This window comes from Salvelinus alpinus, chromosome 8 (genome assembly GCF_045679555.1).
Source record: "Salvelinus alpinus chromosome 8, SLU_Salpinus.1, whole genome shotgun sequence".
Lineage (NCBI taxonomy): Eukaryota > Metazoa > Chordata > Actinopteri > Salmoniformes > Salmonidae > Salvelinus > Salvelinus alpinus.
The window spans coordinates 84,912,889-84,925,035 of record NC_092093.1 but is presented as its reverse complement, the minus strand read 5'-3'; the positions used below and the strand labels follow the sequence as shown (position 1 = coordinate 84,925,035).

Below are 12,147 nucleotides of genomic sequence, written 5' to 3'. Positions count from 1 at the left end.
CGTATTGCTGCAGAATGTTGCGGTAGCCGTGCTGGTTAAGTGTGCCTTGAATTCGAAATAAATCCGACCGTATCACCAGCAAAGCACCCCCACACCATCACACCACCTCCTCCATGGGAACCACACATGCGGAGATCATCCTTTCACCTACTCTGCGTCTCACAAAGACACGGCGGTTGAAACCAAAAATCTCAAATTTGGACTCATCAGACCAAAGGACAGATTTCTACCGGTCTAATGTCCATTGCTCGTGTTTCTTGGCCAAAGCAAGTATTTTCTTAGTGGTGTCCTTTAGTAGTGGTTTCTTTGCAGCAAATCGACCATGAATGCCTGATTCACGCAGTCTCCTCTGAACAGTTGATGCTGAGATGTGTCTGTTACTTGAACTCTGAAGCATTTATTTGGGCTGCAATTTCTGAGGCTGGTAACTCTAATGAACTTATCCTCTGCAGAAGAGGTAACTCTGGTTCTTCCTTTCCTGTGGCGGTCCTCATGAGAGCCAGTTTCATCATAGCGCTTGATGGTTTTGCGACTGCACTTGAAGAAACGTTCAAAGTTCTTGATATGTTTCAGACTTCCGGCGCCAGAGATGACCGCCTCGCTTCGCATTCCTAGCAAACTATGCAGTATTTAGTTTTTTTATGTGTTATTTCTTACATTGTTACCCCAGGTAATCTTAGGTTTTATTACATACAGTCGGGAGGAACTAGTGGATATAAGAGCAACGTCAACTCACCAACATTACGACCAGGAATACGACTTTCCCGAAGCAGATCCTCTGTTTGGTCTACCATCCAGGACAATGGATCGGATCCCAGCCGGCGACCCAAAACAACGACGCCGTAGAAGGGGCAGACGGAGCGGTCTTCTGGTCAGGCTCCGTAGACGGGCACATCGCGTTCCACTCCCTAGCATACTACTCGCCAATGTCCAGTCTCTTGACAACAAGGTAGACGAAATCCGAGCAAGGATAGCATTCCAGAGAGACATCCGAGACTGTAAACTTCTTTGTTTCACGGAAACATGGCTCACTCGAGACACGCTATCTGAGTCGGTACAGCCATCTGGTTTCTTCACGCATCGCGCCGACAGAAACAAGCATCTCTCTGGTAAGAAGAAGGGCGGGGGTGTATGCCTTATGATTAGCCTTATGATTAACGAGACGTGGTGTGATCATAACAACATGCAGGAACTCAAGTCCTTTAGAATTCCTCACAATCAAATGCCGACCGCGTTATCTACCAAGAGAATTCTCTTCGATCATAATCACAGTCGTGTATATTCCCCCCTAAGCAGACACATCGACGGCCCTGAAAGAACTTCATTGGACTCTATGTAAACTGGAAACCACATATCCTGAGGCTGCATTTATTGTAGCCGGGGATTTTAACAAGGCTAATCTGAAAACAAGGCTCCCAAATTCTATCAACATATCGATTGTGCTACCAGGGCTGGCAAAACCCTAGACCACTGTTATTCTAACTTCCGCAACGCATATAAGGCCCTCCCCCGCCCTCCCTTCGGAAAAGCTGACCACGACTCCATTTTGTTGCTCCCAGCCTATAGACAGAACCTAAAACAGGAAGCACCTGCGCTCAGGTCTGTTCAACGCTGGTCCGACAAATCGGGCTTCAAGATTGCTTCGATCACGTGGACTGGGATATGTTCCGCATTGCGGCGAACAACAACATTGACGAATACGCTGATTCGGTGTGCGAGTTTATTAACAAGTGCATCGGTGATGTTGTACCCACCACGTCTGTTAAAACATTCCCCAACCAGAAACCGTGGATTGATGGCAGCATTCGCGCAAAACTGAACGCGCGAACCACTGCTTTTAATCAGGGCAAGGTGACCGGAAACATGACCGAATACAAACAGTGTAGCTATTCCCTCCGCAAGGCAATCAAACAAGCTAAGCGTCAGTATAGAGACAAAGTAGATCCGCAATTCAACGGCTCAGACACAAGAGGTATGTGGCAGGGTCTACAGTCAATCACGGACTACAAAAGAAAAACCAGCCCCGTCGCGGATCACAATGCCTTGCTCCCAGACAGACTAAACAACTTTTTTGCTCACTTTGAGGACAATACAGTGCCACAACCAAAACCTGCGGGCTCTCCTTCACTGTAGCCAACGTGAGTAAAACATTTAAACGCGTTAACCCTCGCAAGGCTGCAGGCCCAGATGGCATCCCCGGCTGCTTCCTCAGAGCATGCGCAGACCAGCTGGCTGGTGCGTTTACAGACATATTCAATCAATCCTTATCCCAGTCTGCTGTCCCCACATGCTTCAAGAGGGCCACCATTGTTCCTGTTCCCAAGAAAGCTAAGGTAACTGAGCTAAATGACTACCGCCCTGTAGCACTCACTTCCGTCATCATGAAGTGCTTTGAGAGACTAGTCAAGGACCATATCACCTCCACCCTACCTGACACCCTAGACCCACTCCAATTTGCTTACCGCCCCAATAGGTCCACAGATGACGCAATCGCCATCACACTGCACACTGCCCTAACCCATCTGGGACAAGAGGAATACTTATGTAAGAATGCTGTTCATCGATTACAGCTCAGCATTTAACACCATAGACCCTGGGTCTCGACGCCGCCCTGTGCAACTGGGTCCTGGACTTCCCGACTTGCCGCCCCCAGGTGGTGAGGGTAGGTAACAACATCTCCACCCAGCTGATCCTCAACACTGTTCACCCACGACTGCGTGGCCATGCACGCCTCCAACTCAGTCATCAAGTTTGCAGACGACACTACAGTGGTAGGCTTGATTACCAACAACGACGAGACGGCCTACAGGGAGGAGGTGAGGGCCCTCGGAGTGTGGTGTCAGGAAAATAACCTCACACTCAATGTCAACAAATTTATAGAGATGATCGTGGACTTCAGGAAACAGCAGAGGGAGCAACCCCCTATCTACATTGACGGGACAGTAGTGGAGAAGGTGGAAAGTTTTAAGTTCCTCGGCGTACACGTCACGGACAAACTGAAGTGGTCCACCCACACAGACAGCGTGGTGAAGAAAGCGCAGCAGCGCCTCTTCATCCTCAGGAGGCTGAAGAAATTCGGCTTATCACCAAAAACCCTCACAAACTTTTACAGATGCACAATCGAGAGCATCCTGTCGGGCTGGTACGGCCTGGTACGGCAACTGCTCCGCCCATAACCATAAGGCTCGCCAGAGGGTAGTGAGGTCTGCACAACGCATTACCGGGGGGCAAACTACCTGCCCTCCAGGACACCTACACCACCCGATGTCACAGGAAGGCCAAAAAGATCATCAAGGACAACAACCACCCGAGCCACTGCCTGTTCACCCTGCTATCATCCAGAAGGCGAGGTCAGTACAGGTGCATCAAAGCTGGGACCGAGAGACTGAAAAACAGCTTCTATCTCAAGGCCATCGGACTGTTAAACAGCCATCACTAACATTGAGTGGCTGCTGCCAACATACTGACTCAACTCCAGCCACTTTAATAATGGAAAAATTGGATGTAATCAATTTATCACTTGCCACTTTATATTATATAATGTTCTCATACCCTACATTACTCATCTCATATGTATATACTGTACGCTATACCATCTACTGCATCTTGCCATCTTGATGTAATGTATCACTTTAAACAATACCACTTTATATAATGTTTACATACCCTACATTACTCATCTCATATGTATATACTGTACTCTATACCATCTACTGCATCTTGCCTATGCCGTTCGGCCATCACTCATTTTTATATTTTAATGTACATATTCGTATTCATTCCTTTACACTTTTGTGTATAAGGTAGTTGTTGTGAAATTGTTAGGTTATATTACTTGTTAGATATTACTGCATGGTCGGAACTAGAAGCACAAGCATTTCGCTACACTTGCATTAACACCTGCTAACCATGTGTATGTGACAAATACATTTGATTGACTGACTTTCATGTCTTCTCTTTTCTTATTTGAGCTGTTCTTACCATAATATAGACTTGGTTTTTTACCAAATAGGGCTATCTTCTGTATACCACCCCTACCTTGTCACAACACAACTGATTGCCTCAAACGCGTTAAGAAGTAAATAAATTAAACAAATTAACTTTTAACTAGGCACAGCTATTAATTGAAATGCATTCCAGGTGACCTCATGAATCTGAGAGAATGCCAAGAGTGTGCAAAGCTGTCATCAAAGCAAACATGCTGACCACACTGCTCGCATCGCGTGCAAAATAAATGTACACATTCAATCATTGCACCCACACTGCTCGGCGCATCAGCGAGCGTCTGCGTGGGCAGGCGCTAAAATAGAAATAGGTTATATTTGTGACGCTCAACGCGCTGCAAGTCCGGCCTCTCCCATCTCCTCATTGGTTTTTAGGAGCATATACACACGTGGGTGATTGAAAGATGAACTGACGTCCACACTCCAGTCGGTTGTAGTAATTCACCGTAAAGTTGGTTGCCAACCTCCTTATAAAGTCCAAAGAAGTAAAAAAAGAAGCCAGAGGAAGGAGAGATGACGAGGAATTCGGTTTACCGTTTTATCTGTGGATTAATTTTCGGAGTAGAGGACCTTGTGAATTTCAGGTAAAATAACAACCCAATGTTTATATCCCAGGAAAAAATAGCTAGCAACAGCAAGCTAGCTAGCTAAGTTGTCTTAAATGTTGAATGCTTTTCGACCTGTACCCAAATTTAATATAATTGGTTGAGTTTGTTTTGATATTTCAACATGCGTGAAATGGTATGGGGGTACAAAATCAACAGCGCAATGGCGCACATGTCCGGTTTGGTCAGCATGAAGCATGAAAGTGTGGCTATCTCATATATAAAATATATTTTTTATTTGTTTAACATAAACGTAAAAATAAAGAAAAACCCTTGAATGAGTAGGTGTCGATATCTAAGGAAGTCTCGAGCTATTGCTTGCCTGAGGTAGTGTGGTCTACAGCTTATCATGAGATACTCTTTCTTCCTAGAGTTTTAATAATATATTTTTCGTAGCTGTTTACATACCACCACAGTCAGAGGCTGGCACTAAGACAGCATTGAATGAGCTGTATTCCGACATAAGCATTCAAGAAAACATAATTCTATCCTCCTGATTCCTGCTTACAAGCAAAAATTATAGCAGAATGCACCAGTGACTAGATCAATAAAAAAAAGTGGTCAGATGAAGCAGATGCTAAGTTACAGGACTGTTTTGCTAGCACAGACTGGAATATGTTCCGGCATTCCTCCGATGGCTTTGAGGAGTACACCACATCAGTCATTGGCTTCATCAATAAGTGCATCGATGACGTTGTCCCCACGGTGACCGTACGTACATACCCCAACCAGAAGCCATGGATTACAGGCAACATCCGCACTGAGCTAAAGGCTAGAGCTGCCGCTTTCAAGGAGCAGAACTATAACCCGGATGCTTATAAGAAATCCCGCTATGCCCTCCGATGAACCATCAAGCAGGCAAAGCATCAAAACAGGACTAAGATCGAGTCGTGGCAGGGCGTGTAAACCATTAGACTTCAAGGGAAGCACAGCCGAGAGCTGCCCAGTGACACGAGCCTACCAGATGAGCTAAACCACTTCTGTGCTCGCTTCGAGGCAAATAACACTGAAACATGCATGAAAACACCAGCTGTTCCGGAAGACTGTGTGATCACGCTTTCCGCAGCCGATGTGGGTAAGACCTTTTAACAGGTCAACATTCACAAGGCCCCAGGGCCAGATGGATTAACAGGGCGTGTACTGAGAGCATGCGCTGACCAACTGGCAAGTGTCTTAACTGACATTTTCAACCTCTCCCTGTCCGAGTCTGTAATACCAACATGTTTTTAGCAGACCACCATAGTGCCTGTGCCAAAGAACACTACGGTAACCTGTCTAAATGACTACCCACCCATAGCACTCACGCACAAACCTTTTCCCTCTCAGGAGACTGAAAAGATTTGGCATGGGTCCTCAGATCCTCAAAACGTTCTACAGCTGCACCATCGAGAGCATCCTGACTGGTTGCATCACTGCCTGATGTGGCAACTGCTCGGCCTCCGACCGCAAGGCACTACAGAGGGTAGTGCGAACGGCCCATGGCATCACTGGGTCCAAGCTTCCTGTCATCCAGGATTTCTATACCAGGCGGTGTCAGAGGAAGGCCCTAAAAATTGTCAAAGACTACAGCCACCCTAGTCATAGATTGTTCTCTCTGCTACCGCACGGCAAGCGGTACCGGAGCGCCAAATCTAGGTCCAAGAGGCTTCTAAACAGCTTCTACCCCCAAGCCATAAGACTCCTGAACATCTAATCAAATAGCTACCCAGACTATTTGCATTGCCCCCCTCCCCACCTTTTACACCGCTGCTACTCTCTGTTGTTATCATCTATGCGTAGTCACTTTAATAACCCTACCTACATGTACGTATTACTGCAGCTAACCGGTGCCCCCGCACATTGACTCTGTACCGGTACCCCCCTGTATATAGTCTCGCTATTGTTATTTTACTGCTGCTCTTTAATTACTTGTTACTTTTATTTCTTATTCTTATCCGTATTTTTTTAAACCGCATTGTTGGTTAGGGTCTCGTAAGTAAGTATTTCACTGTAAGGTCTACACCTGTATTCGGCGCATGTGACTAACATTTGATTTGTAACATAACACAATGTGGAAAAGTGAAGCTGTCTGAATACTTTCCGAATGCACTGTAAACCCCACAAATCAATGGCAGAAGTCAATTCCGCCCTTGATTGTTTACGTCAAACCGATCTCAAAATGTTTCTCATTTTGCAACTCAACACACACACACACACACACACACACACAATGGAAATAGTATTTTCCCTCTCGTGTCCTTGGTGTACATATCATATAGCAGGTGACAGGAAAAGCAGTATACAGTATAGATATATCTGACTGTGCTCCCCCTCTCTAATCTTTGTCTCTGTCTCTGTCCACAGACATTCCTGAGATCCCCGAGAGCATTAAGTTCTGCAAGGCATTGGAGATTGCAGACTTCAGTGGAAACCCCCTCTCCAAGTTAGTGGATCAGTCCAGTACCACCTCTCTCTCTGCTGTTGCCATTGTGTTAATGCCTTTGAGATATATGGGGGAGGTCACTGTCATACGTGTGCTTTGTGCCGTGTTGTGATTATTTCCTTTCCATAATGGCCTGAAGATAAACAGCTCAAGACAATGAAACAAATGTGCAGCGAACTGTGCAGATAGTGGTTGCCCAGATGTGTCAAAGGCTCAGAGCAGGCCCTTTCTCAGTATTAGATTATGTACAGTACATGAGCAAAACACCTGGAGGAGAACAAGGCTTTGTGAGGCTACAGTATGCTGTTCGCTGACCTTGAAACTACATTAAAGGCCCAGTACAGTCAAAAGCATGATTTCCTGTGTCCATATTTCCATACTGCGGTTGGAATAATACTGTGATATAGTGAAAGTAATGATAATGCCCTTTTAGTCTAAGAGCTGTTTGAAAAGACTGCCTGACATTTCAGCATGTTTTGGCCTGCATGGCTACGCCACGGTTAATTAGTTAATAGACCAATACGAAAGCGTTCCAAGCCTCTCTGCTAATATAAGCTAGTTTTCACTTGTCCCCTCCCCACTCAGACCACTCCCAGACAGTCCTAGCAAAATGATTGCTTGAGAAATGGTAATATATTGATAAAAAAACGGCTGCTTTGCACCTTTTAACATGGCGTTTAAGTATACTGTAGAAGTATAATGCTTTTGGCAAGGCAACCATCTCCCTGCTTTTACTTCTCCTATAGAATAAGAAAGGAACTGTTAACAGGAGTGGTGATGGTGAGTGCTTTGACAGATGGATCTGGCCACTTACGCTGCATCCCTAATGGCACCCTTTTCCTATATAGTGCACTACTAAAAAGTGCACCGGGTGCTATTTGGGATGCTACCATAGGCAGATGAGGCAGCTGTTCCAAGTGCTTCAAGGGCTGGTGTTAAAGGGCCATTTTTCCCCCTGTGTTTCTCTCCATCTGTTTTCCTCTCTCCCTTTCTGTCCTCATCACCAGGTTGCCTGATGGTTTCACTCAGCTCAGAGGGCTCGCCCACCTGGCCCTTAACGACGTGTCATTGCAGACACTGCCCAACGACATAGGAAAGTAAGTGCACACACACACCAACAAAATAAAAAATATGCATGCATGGGTGTTTGAACCAACTCCGACACAGGTTTCCTTCTTACTCTAAACATTCGGCCTCCTCGTGCTGTAAAATGACAGACCTTGGTAAAGGCGTAATTACATGACACAGTGGGTTCTCAGACAGACTGACTGCGTGACCGGTTGGACGAGAGCAATCGCCATGCAAAGTTAACCAGGACCATCAGACACTCCATCTGACTAACTCCTCCTCCTCTTCTCTCATCCTCTCTTCCCTCTCTCCTGCAGCCTGGCCAACCTGGTGACGCTGGAGCTCAGGGAGAACCTGCTCAAGTCCCTGCCCACGTAAGTGCCCTCTTTAGCCTGGCATAGTCCCAGCCACCCTCCATGCTAGGGAAGGTGGTTATTTCCTAGAAAGGAGACCTTGATGATATGACTGGTGATTTGAAGCACAAAGTCCTCTATAGTCTATCTGTTCACTAGCAAACAACATTATTTGCTCTCTTCACTATGGATACAGTTGTTGTGAGAGGGACAGACTGTACATGTGTGCTGAATGACCAGCTTGTCATGTGTGTGACTGTGTGGGAATGTGTCAATGATTGGGCGTGATGGTTATCAGTTAGCCTATCTGGTCCAGACTGTAACAGTCCAGAAGTCGCCATTCAAATACATTATTGATGTATTTATATATAGATTATAAATACAGTGTGCTTTTGGAAAGTATTCAGACCCCTTTTGGGGCGGCAGGTAACCTAGTGGTTAGAGCGTTGGGCCAGTAACCGAAAGGTTGCTGGATCGAATCCCCGAGCTGACAAGGTAAAAATCTGTTGTTCTGCCCCTGATGAAGGCGGTTAACCCACTGTTCCCCAGTAGGCCGTCATTGTAAATAAGAATTTGTTCTTAACTGACTTGCCTAGTTAAATCAATGTAAAATAAAAATTACTCAGTACTTTGTTGAAACACCTTTGGCAGCGATTACAGCCTCAAGCTTGGCACATCTATATTTGGGGAGTTTCCCCCATTTTTCTCTGTCAGGTTGGATGGGGAGTGTTACTGCACAGCTATTTTCAGGTCTCTCCAGATATGTTCAATCGGGTTCAAGTCCGGGCTCTGGCTGGGCCGCTCAAGGACATTGAGACTTGTCTCGAAGCAACTCCTGAGTTGTCTTGGATGTGTGCTTAGGATCGTTGTCCTGGTGGAAGGTGAACCTTCGCCCCAGTCTGAAAACCTTCTCCAGAGCACTCAGGACTTCATCAAGGGTCTCTCTGTACTTTGCTTTGTTCATCTTTCACTCAAACCTGAATAGCCTCCCAGTCCCTACCGCTGAAAAACATCCCCGCAGCATGATGCTGCCACCACCATGAGTCACCGTAGGGATGGTGCCAGGTTTCCTCCAGATGTGACGCTTGGCATTCAGGCCAAAGAGTTCAATCTTGGTTTCATCAGAACAGAACTTGTTTCTCATGGTTTGAGGGTCTTTAGGTGCCTTTTGGCCAACTCCAAGCGGGATTTCATGTGCCTTTTACTGAGGATTGGCTTCCGTCTGTCCTCACAAAGGCTCTTTTCCCCCGATTGCTCAGTTTGGCCGGGCGGGCAGCTCTAGGAAGAGTCTACGTGGTTCCAGACTTGTTCCATTTAAGAATGATGAGGCCATTGTGTTCTTGGGGACCTTCAAAGCTGCAGAAATGTTATGGTACCCTTCCCCAGATCTGTGCCTCGACACAATCCTCTCTCGAAGCTCTACGGACAATTCCTTCGACCTCATGGCTTGGTTTTTGCTCTGACATGCACTGTCAACTGTGGGACCTTATATAGACAGGTGTGTGCCTTTCCAAATCATGTCCAGTCAATTGAATTCACCCCAGATGGACTCCAAGTTGTAGAAACATCTCAAGGATGATCAATAGAAACAGTCTGCACCTGAGCTCAATTTCGAGTCTCATAGCAAAGTGTCTGAATACTTATGTAAATCAGGTTTTTCTGTTAGTTTAAAAAAAAATGTATTTGCTAAAATTTCTAAACCTGTTTTCGCTTTGTCATTATGCAGTATTCTGTGTAGATTATGAAAAAATGCCCTAGGCACTGTATATTCACAACGCTGAGTGAGTTTTAACTCGACCGTGTCGTCTGAGTGTGCAGTGGTCCCCATTACATCAGTGTTTTCTATGATTTATGTGTTTCTCTCGCTTATCAAGGTCACTCTCTTTCCTGGTGAAACTGGAGCATCTGGACCTGGGCAGCAATGAACTGGATGTGTTGGTAAGGACAAGCTCTAAATAGCACTCTGTTCCCTATATTGTGCACTACTTTTGACCAGGGCCCTGGTCAAAAGTGGTTAACTACATAGGGAATAGGGTGCCATTTGCAACGGCGACACTATGTAAAGGATGTGTGATATACAGCATGACAATAACTCACGTTCTCAACATGCATGGAGGCCATAGAAAAATACGCACCCTTGACTCTGGTTTATGCTGTACCACAAAAACACGTCTCGCATAGAAGCTGGTTAGATATACAGCTCACAGGACATGCCACACAGGATCGTACACCCTGGATGTCCAGCAGGGTTGGGGTACAGCTTTTATAAACCTAGAGACCCGACATTCCGGGAACGCTTGTGAAGTAGACTTTACACACCAGACCGGGTTTGGGGTTTGAAAAGTCGATGAGAAAAGTAAAAAATGATTCCTTCATTTTTTCGATTTCTAAAGGCACAACATTCAAACCAATGTTTTAAGTAGGCGAACATGTCATTACTACAACCATTTTTGTCAAAAACAACTTTATCGAAAGAGTGCTTTTTGTTTGACGGCCTGTACATGTGGAGTTTAGAGCGAGATGACCGTTCGACCCGATTACGTGTTTCAAATCAAATCAAATTTTATTAGTCACATACACATGGTTAGCAGATGTTAATGCGAGTGTAGCGAAATGCTTGTGCTTCTAGTTCCGACAATGCAGTAATAACCAACAAGTAATCTAACCTAACAATTCCACAACTACTACCTTATACACACACACAAGTGTAAAGGGATAAAGAATATGTACATAAAGATATATGAATGAGTGGTGGTACAGAACGGCATAGGCAAGATGCAGTAGATGGTATAGAGTACGGTATATACATATGAGATGAGTACTGTAGGGTATGTAAACATAAAGTGGCATAGTTTAAAGTGGCTAGTGCTACATGTATTACATAAAGATGGCAAGATGCAGTAGATGATATAGAGTACAGTATATACATATGAGATGGGTAATGTAGGGTATGTAAACATTATATTAATTGGCATTGTTTAAAGTGGCTAGTGGTACATTTTTACATAATTTCCATCAATTCCCATTTTTAAAGTGGCTGGAGTTGAGTCAGTATGTTGGCAGCGGCCGCTAAATGTTAGTGGTGGCTGTTTAACAGTCTGATGGCCTTGAGATAGAAGCTGTTTTTCAGTCTCTCGGTCCCTGCTTTGATGCACCTGTACTGACCTCGCCTTCTGGATGATAGCGGGGTGAACAGGCAGTGGCTTGGGTGGTTGTTGTCCTTGATGATCTTTATGGCCTTCCTGTGACATCGGGTGGTGTAGGTGTCCTGGAGGGCAGGTAGTTTGCCCCCCGGTGATGCGTTCTGCAGACCTCACTACCCTCTGGAGAGCCTTACGGTTGTGGGCGGAGCAGTTGCCGTACCAGGCGGTGATACAGCCCGACAGGATGCTCTCGATTGTGCATCTGTAGAAGTTTGTGAGTGCTTTTGGTGACAAGCCGAATTTCTTCAGCCTCCTGAGGTTGAAGAGGCGCTGCTGCGCCTTCTTCACAACGCTGTCTGTGTGGGTGGACCAATTCAGTTTGTCCGTGATGTGTACACCGAGGAACTTAAAACTTTCCACCTTCTCCACTACTGACCCGTCGATGTGGATAGGGGGGTGCTCCCTCTGCTGTTTCCTGAAGTCCACAATCATCTCCTTTGTTTTGTTGACGTTGAGTGTGAGGTTATTTTCCTGACACCACACTCCGAGGGC

General features: G+C 45.6%; 1 protein-coding gene across 11 annotated transcripts in view; it reads left to right on the top strand.

The window, feature by feature from the left end:
- LOC139583801 (protein scribble homolog) overlaps positions 1-12,147 on the top strand; it is a 135,682-nt gene that overhangs the window by 57,785 nt on the left and 65,750 nt on the right. For all 11 annotated transcript variants that reach the window (XM_071415274.1, XM_071415275.1, XM_071415281.1 and 8 more), the window contains exons 3-6: positions 6,953-7,031; positions 8,039-8,128; positions 8,417-8,473; positions 10,327-10,390. In XM_071415274.1, coding sequence (XP_071271375.1) covers positions 6,953-7,031; positions 8,039-8,128; positions 8,417-8,473; positions 10,327-10,390 — 290 coding nt within the window. The remainder of the gene's footprint in view (positions 1-6,952; positions 7,032-8,038; positions 8,129-8,416; positions 8,474-10,326; positions 10,391-12,147) is intronic.